Source organism: Corvus cornix, chromosome 1 (assembly GCF_000738735.6).
Source record: "Corvus cornix cornix isolate S_Up_H32 chromosome 1, ASM73873v5, whole genome shotgun sequence".
Classification (NCBI taxonomy): domain Eukaryota; kingdom Metazoa; phylum Chordata; class Aves; order Passeriformes; family Corvidae; genus Corvus; species Corvus cornix.
The window spans coordinates 48,203,094-48,220,614 of record NC_046332.1 but is presented as its reverse complement, the minus strand read 5'-3'; the positions used below and the strand labels follow the sequence as shown (position 1 = coordinate 48,220,614).

The 17,521-nt window shown below is 46.5% G+C and overlaps 2 protein-coding genes across 11 annotated transcripts in view; one reads left to right on the top strand and one right to left on the bottom strand.

Annotated features, from left to right (window-relative positions):
- Nucleotides 1-11,024, top strand: part of SLC7A1 (solute carrier family 7 member 1) — a 47,592-nt gene extending 36,568 nt beyond the window's left edge. For all 7 annotated transcript variants that reach the window (XM_010400283.4, XM_010400280.4, XM_010400282.4 and 4 more), the window contains 7 exons: nt 363-585; nt 1,370-1,509; nt 3,173-3,275; nt 4,996-5,207; nt 5,557-5,705; nt 7,901-8,009; nt 8,589-11,024. In XM_010400283.4, the coding sequence (XP_010398585.1) occupies nt 363-585; nt 1,370-1,509; nt 3,173-3,275; nt 4,996-5,207; nt 5,557-5,705; nt 7,901-8,009; nt 8,589-8,698 (1,046 nt within the window). In that variant the 3' untranslated portion in view covers nt 8,699-11,024. The remainder of the gene's footprint in view (nt 1-362; nt 586-1,369; nt 1,510-3,172; nt 3,276-4,995; nt 5,208-5,556; nt 5,706-7,900; nt 8,010-8,588) is intronic.
- Nucleotides 11,025-11,519: 495 nt separating this feature from the next.
- MTUS2 (microtubule associated scaffold protein 2) overlaps nt 11,520-17,521 on the bottom strand; it is a 269,885-nt gene continuing 263,883 nt past the window's right edge. For all 4 annotated transcript variants that reach the window (XM_039565864.1, XM_010400285.4, XM_010400284.4 and 1 more), the window contains one exon: nt 11,520-16,512. In XM_039565864.1, coding sequence (XP_039421798.1) covers nt 16,296-16,512 — 217 coding nt within the window. In that variant the 3' untranslated portion in view covers nt 11,520-16,295. The remainder of the gene's footprint in view (nt 16,513-17,521) is intronic.

Below are 17,521 nucleotides of genomic sequence, written 5' to 3'. Positions count from 1 at the left end.
TTCTTGTTTCATCATCTGTGATCATTGAACTCTTCTTGAGTGTGCACCATCAGTAGGATAGAAGGAGTATAGAAGGATGATCTATTTTGGGGAAAAGACTATTTTTAATCCAGATTGTTTCTGTGCCTGAGTTTACAAGGCTTCCATGAATGTGTGTCAGAAGAAGTGACAGGAGCAGCAGAAATGGGAGCAAACAGGCTGTGGGTATTCCCAGTGGATGGAGCAGGCCATGAGGAGTATTATGGTCAAAGAGCACGTCTGTGCCCACAAAACCTTTGAAAGCCCCAGCCAGCACTCCTGCCCTAGGCTGGGATAAAGTTCTTGCTGGTCATTTAGCTGATATTTAAATTCCTTTCTTCTAGGCGAGGAGGTAAAAAACCCTCAGAAGGCCATTCCTATTGGCATTGTGGCATCTCTGCTCATCTGCTTTGTGGCTTATTTTGGCGTGTCAGCTGCCCTGACACTCATGATGCCTTACTACCAGCTGGATACCAATAGCCCTTTACCCAATGCCTTTAAATATGTGGGTTGGGATGGAGCCAATTATGCAGTGGCTGTCGGTTCCTTGTGTGCACTTTCTACGAGGTAAGGCACTGCTCTTCATTTTTGCATCTCTCAAGGCACACATGTATCTCCACCTCCTCTGAAAAATGGAGCAGAGACCAGGGATGAAATTTGGAGCTACTGACTTCAAAAGGACCAGGATTTCATCCTGTGATAGATACCAGAGAAACAGGTGACCAGTATCAGTTCAGAAACTCCCATCTTAGCAGAACACCCAGCAGGTGCATCTCAGGAATATAAATCTGGATTGAGTGACTAAGTCATGAAGGCAGCTATGCAATGCAAACACAGTTTGGGTGCAAGACATCCTAGCCTGCTGGATGGAGAGCAGACTTGTGTCAGGTAGTGCAGGGTGCATCTTCAGGAGTGCATGGGGCATACCATATCCAGGGCCATATGTCTGCAGGTTACTTGTAGGACAGGCATCTGGATGGGAGGCAGGGCAAGCTGGAGGCAGAACATGTCACCTTCTGAACTCAGAAGGCCTGTTTCAGATCAACTTAGATGTGCTCAATTAGGTAAGCAACTTGCAGAGGCTCATAGAAGTGACAGCTCTTTTACTACCTGAAAGTCAGGCTGGTTTTATGGCCCTTGGCTAAGTTTAGCTATCCAAAATCGTAGAGCTGCACCTCAGTTAGCAGTTATCAGTAACATGGGTGTTCAGAGGGAGTCCTTGAAGGAGAAGCTGAAGTGAACAAAAGCCACCTGTTCGACAGTTACACTGCCATAAACTTGATTTCATTTGTGTGCCTGTGCTCAGCAGGAGGTAATATAAGTAGATTATTTCTCCTTCCTGTGTCCGTAGTCTCCTTGGCTCCATGTTTCCGATGCCTCGAATAATTTATGCTATGGCAGAAGATGGACTTCTCTTTAAATTTTTGGCTAAAGTCAACGAGAAGAGAAAAACTCCCTTAATTGCAACAGTGACATCAGGAGCTACTGCAGGTAGGATCCAAAGACTTGCACAAATCTGTGGAAAGGAGATATAAGCTCATCTTCAGGGCAGATAAGTCCGCCTGACTCTAGCCCACTTACTAATTGGATATACTGCAGAACACAACATCCCAGAGGGTGTCCTGGATTTCCAGGGCATGCCCTGGAGAGTCTGGGTGAGCATTCGTAGCTTGCTGTGTGCCTGTCCCTCTTTCTCAGAGCTCATTGCTGCCATCCTGTCTCATGCCAGGAACTGCCTTTATCTGCTCAGCCAGCCTTAAAAGTAATTAACTCCCTGCAAGGTGGCAGCCAGTGGTGTCCCAGCATCCTTGTGGTTGTTGGCCTGGCTTGGCTGAAGACACCACACGCCTGTGGGTAGCAGCTCTGCAGAAGATGCCAGAGCAGCCAGAGACAGGCAGATGGCCCCTGTGGCACTGGCATTTGTTAATCAGTTAGTCACAGCTGGCAGCCATCCTGTTCTCCCCTTCCTTCTCCTGGCTCCCCACAAATATGGGAATTAAACCTCCCAGACAGCAAGGATGAGCAGCTTACCCTGTTCTTGCTGCCACCCCCTTCGTCTTGATGCCTGGCAAAGAGGAGAGCCTTGCTGCTTCCTCTTTACCTTCTGCTGTAAATGCAGGATGAGCTGTGGGTACAAGAATGCCTTTGGTGGGGAGTTGCTGCCAGACTGCTGCCCTGGGCTCTTGAGTTCCTGTGAAAGGGCTCAGCTCCTGCCAGTGGGACTCACAGAGCCTCCTCACAGCTTCCTTCTCCTGCACCTTCCTCTTCAAGTATTCTTGGGTCCAGACCATGGTGGGGTAGGGAAAAGAGCAATATAAAGTAAAAAAAAAAGCTTTGCAGTCTCATCTAAGTCGTGCCTATGACCAAAAACCCACACAAAGCTGCAGGGACAGCTCTTGCCAGCTGAGTTTGAAGGTTGGGCTGGTTGTTGGGCTCCAGGTTGTGCATTAAGGACAGGCTGGGCCAAGCTCAGCTCTGAGGTCCCTACACTCTTATATGACTCTTGGTGTCACCTGACATCTGACTGTGTGTCTTTTATCCACTTACTTGCCTTCTGAAAGCCCTATACAAAGTCCTGTACAGCTGGGGTTACTTGGTGAGGGTGTGTAAGCAGGGTAATCCCTAAGGGATGGCAGCCTTTTTCTGGAAACTCCCATGATGATACCTGCTACTTCAAGATGCCCTCTTTGATGCTTGGTCCCATTGCATACACAAGCCTGGTTTCACTCCAGCTGAGCTGAGACACCAGGGCAAGGTGCTGCCCATCCTCTGTTCCCTCTAGCTACTTCCAGGAAATAGCTGTGACTTCAGGAGTACTGCAGCTACACTGGGGGACTGACAATGAGGTTGTGGCTTAAACCCCTGCTTATTGTAGGTAGTTGGGTGAGCATACCCACATGAGACAAACAGGCTGGAATTTACTGTAGTAAGCGTTTCCTGTTGTTTCTGCTACTGAGGCTGTGACAGCCTGTGGGGGCTTAGAGTGTTCATGCACCAAGGCCTGCCTCTCCTTGTCTTGGGACATCCTCAGCTCCCCTGCCAAGTCCGGAGCAAGAGTCACATGTGTGCTGCATCATTATTAGTCCTCCTGAGATGTGCATGTTCTGCCATGTTGCTGATTTTTCTTCTCTCTCACCTTCCTCTCATCCTACAGCTGTTATGGCCTTTCTCTTTGACTTGAAAGATCTTGTGGACCTCATGTCCATCGGGACCCTCCTGGCTTACTCCTTGGTAGCAGCCTGTGTGTTGGTACTGAGGTAAGAATGTTGAAGCTTTGTCTCTTCTGTCACACAGAGAGAATTCTGCACAGCAGTCAGATGCCCTCATAGTTTCTTTGGGCACATCTCCAGCTGCAGACATGTGAAGAGCTTGTTTCTTTAAGCTCATGGGGGATTATGTTAGTTGGATCTACAGGGAAGTCCTCTGAACTTGGTTAACCTTTGTTCCGTGCCAGTCCTGCTGTGGTCAACTCTAAATGCCCCAGGAGAGATGCCAAGGGATAGGGAGGAGAGATGTGTGATCCTGGATGCCTTCCTTGTCACCACTCTTGTCCCCAGTGGGGATACAATTTCAGGTTGTCCTCCTTTTGAAAGGGGATTCAAGATGAAGTCTAGCAGCAGGAAAAGAACTGAGCATGTGTTTGCAGGATCAGTGCCTTAAGTGTGTGTCTTTTAGAAGTGCTGAGCTCCCACATCTTCCCAAACCTAAGCTAAAAATCTCAGGTCTTCAGTGCTTGGCACCTTACAGACAACAGCACTCGACTCATGAAAAAAATGTCTGAAGATGTTACTGAAAAATACCTTTGTGTGTTGAATGACTTATTCAGAATCAGATGGAGGCTTTCACAGCAATTGCACTGAACTAAGAACAGTCTTGCAGTAGGTGAAGGGCCAGTGCTGTTCTGTAGTACCATTGCTTTGTGTTTGTGCTCTCTGCCCTGCCCCTTGAAAATTCTTGCAGATTTACCTTGTCCGTCTTAAGTTTCCTGATTTCCCAGCCTACTCTTTTCCTCAGAGCTAAATATGGCTTTTTAATTTGTTTTTGCAAGCTGCTGTACCTACTGCATTTCCCCCATCATGGGTTGGCAGAGCCAACAGCCTGTCTTGTAGTGGCCTGGGCAGCTGATTTGTCTGCCCCTTGACTGCTTAATGATGTAGCAGCTGAATTGTTTCCAAAGCTGCAAGATCCTGCCGCTAGTTTCTTGCTGTGGCTAGACCCAAGGATTTCACTGCATTTCACAATTCTCAGTGTTTAACAAATGCCTCATTGTGAACACATCCCCATAGGAACAGTTTTAAGGTGACTTTCAGTCCTTCAGTCAGATATGTGGCTGAGTCACTGACAAAACCTTCTGTAACAGAGAGCTGAGGCTGGAAGAGAGATTTTTATTTGTGGATCCACATGGTTGTGTGTCACAGCCGTGTTGAATGTGCTGTCCACACATGCACCAACTGTTCTTGCTTCACTTCTTCCTTCCCTATGGCAGCAGGCAAGCTAGCAGAAGAGTCTGGGATGGAGGAGTAGAGGCACCACGAATGTTGCTGCAGGGTGCAATAGCTGCAGAGCTGTTGGCTTAGCCACCTCCGTGCCAAAATGCAGGAGCTGATTTGCCACAGATGACACAATGGCCTGGTTATGACCATCTGTCTATCCCTCTGCTGTTTCCTTCTCCTGTCACCCAGTCATGTCTTGGTGACATGGATGACAGGATTCATGAAAGGGAGCACTGTCCACTTCAAAACACTTCCATTACTACCAAGCTGTAGGTGATAAAAGCTGGCCATATTTGCTTACTTCATGATGACATCATTCCTCATATTCCCCCATGAAGCAGAAGGGTATAGACGTGACGTAGGCCTGTCCCGGTGCTGTAGAGGTCTGGCGTGCAGCCATGACTGTCTGTGGGGCTTTTCAATTTGTGGTAGCCTCATTTAAAAGCCAAACTAACAGGCTCTTTGTGTCATTTGCTTTTACTAGGTACCAACCAGAGCAGCCTAATTTGGCGTACCAGATGGCTAGGTCGACAGAGGAGACAGATAATAACGAGTCTGTGAGCACCAGTGAGTCACAGGCTGGGTTTCTGCCAGAGGAAGAGGAGAAGTTTTCCCTCAAAGCCATACTGTGTTCTACAGATTCGGATCCTTCCAAATTCTCTGGTTTGGTGGTGAACATCTCAACTTTCGTCATTGGTAAGTGCTGGGCAGTGTGTCTCTGGGGCAATGAGTCAGCTGGTAGGGCTTTGTACTCACCATGGTGGAAAAACTCACCTCCTTGATGTGATTTTGATGAGCTTTTGTAATAGCCAAAATAACTGAAGGTCTACAGATTAAATTCCTGACTTAAAAAGAAATCCACAGATGGGGTGTGTGGGGGTGTAGAGTGGGAAAGGCATATCTGTTATGGTAAGGGTTTTTGTGAGTTGCTGTTTTGTTTGCTGAGCTTCCAGATTCTGCTTTGCCTGCTTATGATTTATTCTTAGGTTTTCCCTGTATCTAAAAAAAAAAAAATAAATCAGTAATCTTTGGTGTCTGTTCACAGGTTTCCTTATTGTGGGTATCTGTATCCTGACTTCCCTTGAGCCAAACATTCTGATAAACACTGTACAGATTATTGCCGCCATCCTTGTTGTCACTATCATCTTCATTATACGGAAACAGCCTGAAAGCAAAACCAAACTCTCCTTTAAGGTGAATGTCCTGGGACATGTAGCTAGAACAGAGCTGTTTGGGAGGTGGTTGGAGGAGGAAGTGTGTGTTGGCCTGTATCAGAAGGAGGGCATATGGACATGCATATGGACATGCATAGAATATAGGCATGATGTGAGCTTTTCTATCCAGGAGAAGCTGAAAGGGCAGAACCTGCTACAGAGGTGTGGCTGGAAGGGAAGGGCAGGACCCTGCTTTTGAAAGCAGATGGTTATAGGATAGGGAAGAGATAGAGACTGGAGGAAAGGGGATGGTTGTGAAGGGCCACACGTGATCATGGATACAGAAGGAGAAAGAACCCAAGAAATAAACTTGTGTGTGAAGATCCAAGGCTCTAAATCTCTAAGAAAGTGCACTTTCATGTCCTCCTTAGTCCCCATGGAGGCTAAGGGATGACCATTCTCTCTTAAGCAGCCTTAAGTATGAGGAACTCTGTTGTTTTCTTTTCCAAGCACACCATCCTTTCTGTATTAAACAAACACTGGGATGAGTTTTTTCCCCCAATATAATCCTACAAGTCATGCTGTATCATACTGATTTCAGGTAGCTCCCCAATTTATTAAATTAATTTTGGATTATAATTCCATCCTCCAAACTGCTTTCATTTCGATTGCTCTTCAATTAAAGTTTTTCAATAAATCCACAGATTTTAATAACTTAATACAACCAGAGTTTTCCAAGGTAGTGTTTGCAGCTCATTTTGGGGTTATGGTCCCAAAGGTGGAAGCAGAAATGTCCAGGAGCAGAAAACTTAGGAATTCTCACCTAGACCTTATTTTCTGAACTTGCTTCTGAGGAAGTCTGCTCACCTTTCACTCAGGATATTTTACCTTCTTTTTTTCTCCTCAGCCACTACCCTGTCTGAGAAAAAAGAAAAATTATATCTGTCACAGCTAAATCTGTAATCATAAAATCACAGAGTCATTTAGGTTGGAAAAGATCTTTAAGATCATCAAGTCCAACCATTAGCCCAAGACTGCCAAGTCCACCACTAAGCCATGTCCCTCAGTGCCACATCAACATGTCTTTTAAACACCTCCAGGGATGATGACTACACCACTTCCCTGGGTAGCCTGTTCCAATGCTTGACAATCTTGTTTCTTATCTCCTTGCTGTTCTTTAGACATTTACAACCTGACTGTGATTTTTCTCCAAAATCACTCTGGAAATCCTGGGCTGATCTGTTTGTTTCCCAGTTGTTTTTCTGTATTTTTTTAATAGGTAATTTTTCTCCCTACTCCAGTCTTTAGAGACTGTACTAGTCTACCAAGAGCTGTCAGAGTTGCTTATTTAATAGTTCAGAGATCACTTCTGCAATCTCTGGGTACATAACTCACCCACCTAGGGAAATTTATTTGTCTCTACTGACTTGATAAAGCCAAATTTATAAATATATTCTTTTCTTTTCTGTGTGCCTATCTCCTTTCTCTAATTATGTGAGCAGCTACTTAGCATAATTTTTTTTTTTTTTCAAAACTTAAATCAAGAAAGGCCCACATTTCAGCCTGTTTGTTTTTGTAAATCTCCTTTTCCCTTAGGACTGAAGTTCACTTTCCACTTAGTTCCACCATATTCAGAGATCTTTCTATTGTTACAATTTGCCTTGTTTGATTTTATCTTTGCATACCAGTGCTGTTTTTTATATTCTTATTTTTGCAGTTTGGCTTTACTGTCTCATTCTTCTTTGATTCTCAGACCACTAAGGCATTCTTTGTACAGCTGTAGTCATCTCTTGTGGTATTTGCTGGTTTTCTTTGCCTTGGGATAATTTGCTCTCTATTGCTTCATTGCCTTGGTACCTGCTGGACCTCAGGTCCCTCCTCTGGTACTCCCCTTAGCTTCACCTCTTGGTGTTCAATAGGTGCCTATCATGATACAGTCCTTGGTTTTTACTCTTCTTTCCTTTGCCCCACAAGTATTTAGTATTGCCACTAAAATTTGCCCCTTGCCTCCTTCTAGACCACAAAACAAGCTTTTAAAACAGGTGAACAACATCGTTCACATCCCCCTGCTATGGTGGACTGATGTCCTTCTTTTGGGTTTAACCTTGTCTTTTCTCAGATCTGGCAGCTGAAGAGTTGGTAACAGCCATCACTTCCCATTTGCAAGGGATGTGCTGTTCTTTCTTACCTGTTAATCATGCCTGTGGATGTAACATGTCTCTTGTTCTTTTTCAGGTACCTTTTTTGCCCTTTCTTCCTGTTGGGAGTATTTTTGTGAATATTTACCTCATGATGCAGCTAGACGCAGGCACATGGATCCGGTTTGCAATCTGGATGCTTCTAGGTGAGTTAGAATGAGAAATATTCAAAGTTACTAGATTTTGTTAACCATAAATTTATTGTAGCATTCCAGGGAGGGATCATCCTTGGGCAAGTCTGGTGACTTGACTGAAGCCATTTAGGCAGCGTGTAGCAAGCTTTGTTTCAAATTCAAGGGTCTTGAAGCCTTTGTGTGGACAAAACAACAACCCATGAACCATCTTATGGGTCTTGTTGCCAACAAGAAACCATAGAGCATTTCTTGTTGGCTGGCCTTGAGCTGCTGTCCAGGTGGTGGTGCTTGTGCTTCTGGAGCTGAAGAAGCTAAGCTGCATGTCAAGATGCTCCCAGCAGCCATGTAGATGAGGCTGAATTGCCTGAAATGCTCAAATCAGGGTCCTGTTTGGGGCTGGGATAGATTGACTTTTAAAGGCTGGTGCCTGTGTTAATGGCTTTTTTTCTCTAAGGAAGGTAGTGGCTGTGTGCTAGAAGCTGACCATGAGGATGGCTGGACTTACACTGGTGTAACTTGTGTCAGTGGGTGTGCGTAGCAGTTTCTATTTCCTTACAGAGCTAATGCTGCTCTCTCCCTTGGCTTCCACAGGCTTTATCATCTACTTTACCTATGGAATATGGCACAGTGTGGAAGCCAGCTACACAGCCTCAGCAGAAGTGGAGAGAAACACAGACACTGGCTCAGACAGCTGTAAATGACTTGTGTTTGGCTTACGGGTGACTGAAGAATGGCTGCAGTGAAAGAAACTTTGTGGTGGGGATCCTGAACCAGATTACACCTGTAATCAGTAATACAGGAAAGGAAGCAGAATGCAGGCCTCCCCAGCTCTGTTACTGCAGCTTGCAGTTTGTTTAGCAGCACAGTTAAAAGGGACCACAAGATGAAAAGACAACTCTGGCATACTCCCAGCAGCACTGGCAGCTAATCTGGGGCGCTTCCCTCTCTCCCTCTCCTGTTGTTTTTTTTCCCCAGTTTGTAGAAAGAGAACTGCTTCTGTGTGCAAATGCTGCTATGAAACCAGGCCTCACAAATGTCCTTCTTTCAGTAGCCCCGGGAATTATCTCCCCACAGATATTCTACCTGATCATACATGGAATAGATTTTGCAGTGCTACTGTCAGGCATAGACCGATCCATCCTTTACCTTATGTGAGCTGTACCCTCTGTACGCACAAAAAAAAAAGGCTCTCACCAAACGCTAGATTTCACCAGGTTAAGAAAGCACCTCCAAGATCTGCATTTTTTAAAGTATCAGGTCTTACATTTTTTGTTTTAACTGTTTTTTTTAGCTGTGTGCTCACATGCTTTAAAGCACATCACTGCTGTGAAATATTGGGAAGCTTTGTGGCTGCTGATTGTCAGGTGAGTGATCGCTTGCCAGCACACAGGTAATGCCAGCAGGTGCTTCTCCCAACTGTACACTCCACAGAGGAATTGCCAGCTTTAGTCAGGAAACTTTGTGGTGCAAGTACTGCAAAGGCTTGAAAACAATGGGTGTCTCCAAAGAGCCATCCTACCTCTCTGCCTCAGAAATCACCAGTAGTATGGCTGTAGTGGTGGGGTGGCCAGCAGAACTGAGCCAGCTCTGATAGCAAGTGGAGCCCTATTTTCCTTCCCCCACATGAATTTTGTGTGCTGGGTGCCTGGCATTAGCAAAGGATTTGGCAGTGATGCTTTGGTTGGCATTGGCGGGTGGAGCACATTCCTGCCCTGTGAAGGGAAGCACAGGAGGATCCTCAGAGGCATGAAGTTCATACATGAGCAGTGCCTGGTGTCTGCCCCCTGCCCTGGGGAGGCTGTGGGGGAGTGCAGGGGCTTCTCAGTCCCAGCAGAGCATGCAGCCCAGAAAACACTGCTAAGCTCTAGGGTCTGACTTGCTGAGGGGAGCTTTCCCTTTGGGGCTGGAGATCACCTCCAGAGCCTGCCTGTAGTGAAAGGCAGGAGATTTGGAGTTGAGACCAGGGTCTGTGTTTGGTTGGCAATGCCTTGGTTTTGGCTGTAAAATGATTTTTTGTTTTAATTCTCTCTAACAGCTTTCCCTAGCCACATTAATCCACTACCCTAAAAAGGCTTATTAAAGCACCATGAACGTGAGCCATGCCCAAGTAATGCCAATGATTTAAATTCACGCTTCAGCTTGTACTGAAACACAGATCATAGAATTGTGGAATGGTTCGGGTTGGAAGGGACCTTTGAAGATTATCTGGTCCAGCTTACCTGACATCAGCAGGGACATCTTTCACTAGGTCACGTTGCTCAAAACCCTGTCCAGCCTGACCTCAAACACTTCTGGGGTTGGAGCATCCCAAATAGATACTGCAGAAATCCCCTTTCCGATGTGAATGGATGCTTTCCTAGGTGTCCTTTGTACTACTGCCTCTGAACGCTGGACAATCTTTGTTTGTCAGCATGGCTCTTGCTGTTGAAGCAACGGGCTCTTGTACCTGTCATTGAGTTGGAGAACCAAATAGACGCCTGCATGACTTGCCCAGGGTCTCACCAGGCATCTGATGCAGCAGAAAGGGGAATCAGACCATCTCCTGGATTACATGGCCAGATTGTGGACCATTTCTGACGTTTCCAAGAGAGACTTTATAGCCTTTCTGCCCACTGAAAGGTTTTAATCTTGGCTTGTTTCTAGTACACTGGGAGGCTTTTCTTGGCAGGGTTGGAATTTGAGGAAGTGAAGGCAATGTGTTCATTGCCTCCCAGGTGCACTTCAGGGTGTGTTTTGAGTGCAGCTTCCCCACAAAATGAAGTCGGGAGTCTGTTCCAGTCACTGGGTCTTGACCATCTGTCAAGCCTTTGCTCCTCAGGCATATACAAAGTCTTACTCAAGCAGGAAGAGATGAATATAGATGTTAAAAGCCACTAAGTTGACATCTATTTTGTTTAAACACAGACAAGGTCAACACACTCCACAGCCTCCCAAAAGGCACTGAAAATATGGTGGGAGGGCAACAAGATTGAAAACTCAGGATCAAAGTTTCCTATTGTACTAAAAATATAAGGCTGTTTTTCCCTTCCTGGTTACCAGCTTCTGTTCAATGAAAACATGAAGCCTGTGTCCTTGCCACAGCTCCATCTGCACTGAACAAGCCAGGGGCCTGGTGGCTCTCAGCAGGAGGGCAGGGTGAAGGGGACAGGGGCTGGGGTGTTGAAACTGAGTGAACTGGAACACTGGGGAGTTCAGGTGCTTGCTGAGGAGCCTGAACCACTGGCAGAAATATTCCTGTTGCCACATGCTGCAGCACACCACCTTCACGGAAACATTGCAGACCACAATCGCTGTTCTGGGAGCCCCAGTCATATTGGAAGCATCCTAGAAAATGAGTCCATGGAAACTCACAGCATGTGAGCCAGTGTCAGGTAACCCAGCTGACCCGCCCTGGTGCCCAGAAGCTAATGACTGTGTAGCTTCAGTCTTTACCTTAATGGGGTAACCCTCTAATGGGGTTTTGCTTTGTTTCCCATTCATCCCAGTTTCTGTGTGCACAGAAAACACAGCAGGACATGCTGATCTGTATGCGTCAGCCCACAGGTGCACTGACGCACGGATTTATTATCAGGAATATATTACACTTATCTGTACATCATACTTGAAATAATACAAACTCTTCTTGTAATCATTAGCCACATAATAATTGGGACCACAGAACAACTGCTGCATGGGAAGCTGTACAGAGGCTCCTCAGAGTGTCCATGGGACACAACCACCATCAGTGCAGAGATGTAAAATACCTGATTTTGCACTTGATAGTTTTTCCTTTCCTCCCCCTGCGTGTCACCACCATAAGCTTTTGCTGCTGTGCATCGACTGAGCCAACCCATCTGTGCCGACAGTTCTGGAGCTGCCATCCCAGCAGGGCCAAATGGTACCTTCCCACAATAGAAAGGAGCTTTCTGTGTTCCCCGCTTGCTGCCGGCTCTCCTGCCATCCCACGGCTGATACCTGCTCCCAGTGCCCGTCTCTGGAACCCCCTGGGAGCAGCTGTAGGCTGGTTTTATTGCCGCCACACCCTTCTGCATTGAGTTAACATTAATCAAACAACTTCCTTAAAGACAGGTGATAAAACCCTCTCTGCTTAGCGCTGGCCACATTCCCTCTCCTGCCAAAGGCCATGCTATTTCCAGATGGGAAAGTCCCCACAGTGGCCATGGTGTTCAGGACGTCTCCAGCCCTGAGAAAGCAAAAGATGCTTCCCCTTGCTTGTCTTTGAACAGAGATGGGCAAGGAGCATGGACTAGAGCTACAGCCCCTACCCTGCTGGGAATGCCAAGCTCACCTTGCCTGGTTGCACCTCCCTGGCAAGAGCAGGGCTTACCAGCTTGACCATGCAACTGGGGGTCTTCATTCCCTGGGAATGGCTGCCCCATTCAGGGCTGCTCCCTTCCTCCCACTGTCCAAGTGACCTGGGCTTTTCTTTTGCTCCTACTTCAGCATGCAGAGGCAAAGAAAGACAGGACAGAGGAAAAGTATAAAAAAGGAATAACCTTTTATGGGGAAAAAGTCTGTATTTCTGGGCTTGCACCAGAAGGAGCCACTCTTCACACCCCCCACAGGGACAGATTGCTGGGTCCATCTAGTTAGGCAGAACTTCCTGTAGCTTTGCTAGTGACTGGGCAGGCCCCAGAGGCTGTGCCAAGGAAGAAACCAGTGAAAGGCAGGATTGGGAGGCAAAAATCAGATCGGAAAGGGATTGGCAATGATACCAAATAATGATGGTTCTGGGTTCAGTCCCAGTTTTCCCACCATAAAAGCCCCCACTCCCAATTCACTGCTGGAAGCATCTCTTGAATATGACTTTAAACCAACAAAGTGATAAGGAAAGCACCAGATATAATGGGGAAAGATGGATAACTTATACCAGGTTCAGCCAGCCTGTCCTGGGCCAATAATATGCTTTTAGTGCATTTAAAATTAAGAGTAGCATCTTGGTAACAACTACAGTTGTATCATCTTAACCATTTTTACAAAGGGTAAAAAGGAGAATCCTAGAAACTACCAACAGGCCACTCTGATGGCCTTCTGCAATGGTGTGACTGTGTTGGTGAATGAAGGATGAGCAACTGCTGTCACCTGCCTGGACTCTGCAAGGTCTCTGACGTAGTCCCACACAGCGTCCTTGTCACTAAACTCGGGAGATACGGCTTCGATGGATGGAAGCTGGATATGGAATTGGCTGGATGGTTGCATCCAGAACAGCTCAATGTCCAAATGGCAATCAGCAAGAAGTGGTGTCCCTCAGGGGTCAGTATTGGAACCAGTACTTTGTAATATCTTAAATGACACAAACAGTGGGATCAGGTGCATCCACAGCAGTTTGTGGATGACACCAAGGTGAGTGGTTCAGCTGGTACACTGGAGGGAAGGGATGCCATCCAGAGGGATCTGGACAGGCTTAAGAGGTGGGTCCATGTGAACATCATGAGATTCAACAAGACCAAGTGCAAGGTCCTGTATGTAGGTCAGGGCAACCTTTGGTAAGAACACAGGCTGGGGGAGGAAGAGACTGAGAACAGCCCTACTGAGAAGGACTTGGAAATAGTGGTGGATGAGAGGCTGGACATGAACCAACAATGGGTACTCAAAGCCCAGAAAGTCAGTTGTATCCTGAGCTGCATCCAAAGCACTGTGGCCAGCAGGGCAAGGGACAGGATTCTGCCCTTCTACTCCACTCTTGTGAGACCCGGCCTGGAGTGCTGCATCCAGCTCTGGGGCCCCTGACACAAGAAGGACATGGGCATCTTGGAGTGGGTCTAGAGGAGGGCCACAAAGACCTTAGAGGCCTGGAGCACCTCTTCTATAAAGACAGGCTGAGACAGTTGGAGTTGTTTAGCCTGGAGAAGAGAAGGCTCAGGGGAGACCTTTTAGCAGCCTTCCAGAACCTCAAGGGTGCCTGTAAGAAAAATGGAGAGAGACTTTCTACCAGGGCCTGTAGTGATAGGACAAGGGACAAGTTTTAAACTGAAAAGAGGATAGGTTTAGACTGGACATAAGGAAGAGAAGTTTTACAATAAGAGTGGCAGGATACTGGAACAGGTTGCCTGGAGAAGTTGTGGATACCTCATTCCTGGAAGTGTTCAAGGCCAGGTTGGATGAAGCTCTGAGCAATCTGGTCTAGGGGAAAGTGTCCCTGCCCATGGCCGTGGGGGCTGGACTAGATGGTCTTAGAGTTCCCGTCTAACCCAAATCACCCTATGAGTCTGTGATCTCACTGTATCAGAATTATATTGGTGGGATGAAAGATGACAATGCTGTAGGTATTGCGAATAGCTGTGCACTTAGCAAGTATCAAAGTGATTAAAGTCATACTTGGCAAGAAGGGGCTTTGTGTGCATGTGTGTGCTAGGTATCTATCTTACTTTCAGGTTGTACTTGCTGGACACACTAAAATCTAGCAATGCATTTCAACAGTAGTAGCTGCTGTGGCATGATCTATTCTAACAAGATGCTCAGTTTACTCAGTATCACAGTACCATGCAAAAGCTGCTACAAAAATAAATTTCTCTAAAAAGGAGAAAAAAAATCATCTTTCTTTTTAACACTGGAACAGGCCACAGGTGCTTTGACGGTGGTTGAAGCTGTATCTAAGCTGCAGCCTGTGAATCCTGAGTACTTCCCAGGAAAGCTGAAGCACAGCTCCCACTTGAGCAGGATGGCAGGGCTGTGCAATGCCACCCCTGTGGGTGCAGGGCCTGCTGGTGCCACCACGCACCCGGGTGGGAAAGCCACTCTCCCTGCAGCACTCCTGCACCTCAGGGATTTCCTCCAGACACTGTCTCCCTGCTAACTTTGACAGCAGTGCACAGAGCAGGCCTGCATGCAGGCTTTTTGTCCTAAGCTGGGTACAAGAGCATCACACAGGTCTCTTTGTTTTTGAAATTGTGCTCAGGGATATTTTTATCTTGTTAGCAATGCCCGTGAGGGCCCTGCAGACAGTCTCACCCCAACTACTCCTTGGCCTCACCATCCCCTCAGGTGGGAGGTCACCCCAAGCCTGGGTGAACATTTTGCTTCTAAATGGGAAAGTTAAAGGTAGTTTAGCCACTCATTTCATCTTCAAAGTGCTCTGTAACTTTGGGTAAGATGTAGCAATGTGAAATAATGCAGATATGTGGAAGGAAAGAAATTCTGACCTCATTTGCACCTATGTAGTTTACTATGCTCTATTTGGCATTTGAGGTGGAAGGAAGCTACAGCCTTAGCAGGTGCCCAGTATCTCATATTAGTATTGGAAACCTCTCATCCAGCAAAGGTCAAGGATGAAAAACTTATTTTCTCCTTGCTTCTGGGACTTGAAATAAAACAAAATGGAAAGAAACGTAGAGCCAGAGATTTTGATTGCATCCTAACCACAACAAGGTAAAACAAAGTAAGATCTGACTAGGATTTAAAGACACTAAAATTGAACCATGTTAACCAGTAACCTCTACCAAATTTGCTAAAACCGTCAGTTTTCTCATCTCTAGCCTATCTCCACTTACAATACCAATGCTAAGAGTTAAAAAGCAGTGGATGGTATGCATATCTTTTCTGGTGTTCAATGCAAAGGTGATGGTTTTGAAGGCAGTACTGTCTTAGAATTTCAAATTCGCTGGTGTTCATAGAGTACCACTTGGTGGTCACTTGGAAGGCGCTTCTACTTCTGTGTAACTTTCTTCGAGGTTGGGTATAAATATTCCTGGGAGGCTTAACAGAAATGCATTTTGTTTAGATACAAGTCTTAGGCACGAGTTAGAAAACTGCTGACTGTAATGAAAATATATCAGCACTTAGTAGTATCCAATAATATAAAAAATGCAATTCAGAACATCTGCAACTACATATATATGTGTGTGCGTCTATATATAAGTATAAAGGTACAATACGTACATGTATATAAACACAGACACATATACAGAAATATTCACAACTTGAACTGTATTTGTAACTAACCTGAAATACTGCAGCAAAAGTTCATTCTGATGAACCATTAATAGAGCATTTCCCAACTTTTGGCTCTAACCATAGTTAAAATGTTCACACATCAAACTAAACCTTTTGCTATCCTAACTTTCTGCTGTTCTAGCTCTTGGCTATCTTTTTTGCTACCCTAGTCAACATGTCAGAACCAAGAGTTTCTACATGGGGACTATAAGAGTACCCTGCCTAGTGTAAAGCTATGCAGCTACTGAACATGCTTGCAGCCATGAACCCTGGGTGCCTGTTGATGGTAGTACTTCCTTGGATGGTAACAATTTGCAGATTGGAAATGCCTAAAAGGCAGGGAACCTTCGGCACACAGCTGCCAATTCATCGCCGCAAGGTTCTGACTTTTGCTGGAGAGGAGTTCCCTGATGAGCAGCGATAAAAAGGAGTGGATGGTGCGGGTGGGAGTTTGACTGGGCTCACGGCATCTCCCTCCTGCAGCTTCCACAGGAGCTCTTCGTTAGTCCTGCTGAGCTTCTTCTTCTCCTCCACTTCTTTCTCAACATATTCTTGAAGATTTGCATTCTCCTCTGACAATTGCCTGGAGAGAGAAGCAGGTCAGCATGTAAGGCACTCCAGGGCAAAGACAGCATTCATGCAGCCAGGGCCAGGCAGGGCACTGAGCACCCCATCCCATCCCATCCCATCCCATCCCATCCCATCCCATCCCATCCCATCCCATCCCATCCCATCCCATCCCCCTGCCCATAGGGCTGCAGATGAGCTGCTGAAGCTGGGGCACAGCTGTCCCCAGATCTCTTTACTGCTGGGTGAGAAAGGCATCTCCACAAGTCACAGCTTCCCCATAGTGTCCGATTCTGCTTCCAGATGCACCTGTGTCTTTGCTCTACACCTCTTTGAGGCATCTCAGCTGCCAAAGCTCAGATGGGATGAGCCCCAGCCCTTCTCCCTGGCCTTGTGGAGTGTCAGAGTAAGCACAAAGAGGAGTGACAGCAGTTGCATCCATGATTTTTTCAACTCGCTGCTATGGCATGCAAAGGAAAAGGAGCCTGCCCTTTACATGCTCCATTTTAGCTGATGTCCTGATGCAGGACACAGCTCAGCTTCAAGGCTTTCCCTCCACTCTGTAAAAAGTGATGAGGGCTATGGGCCCTTCTCCAGCTCCTTCCTCCTTGGTCCCAAAATAGCCTCTATTCCTGACTGCAACACTAGGGAAACTTGACCAGTAATGACCAGAGAGGCATTCTCCCCAGAATGCCCAGTTTTGGGAGCTGGGGCATGGAAATCTCCTAGGGGCACCACAACCTTGGTGAGTCTGCACTCATGTAACCAGGTGACTGGTTTTGAAACAAATGGGGCAGGGCAGGTAGACTGTGGGACTTGATCAAGACATGTTTTGGGCATGTGCTGACAACACTGATGTCTGAAAGGATGCATGCAGGAGCACCAGGCTTCTGCAGCCCCACTATGCTTGGACAAGAGCCAGTTCCTGACGTGATCAACCTGCAGCAGCTCTGGGCAGGCACCTCACCTGGTTTACTGGCAATTTAGGATTTTATAGAAATAAACAGGGAGGAACCTAACCTTCC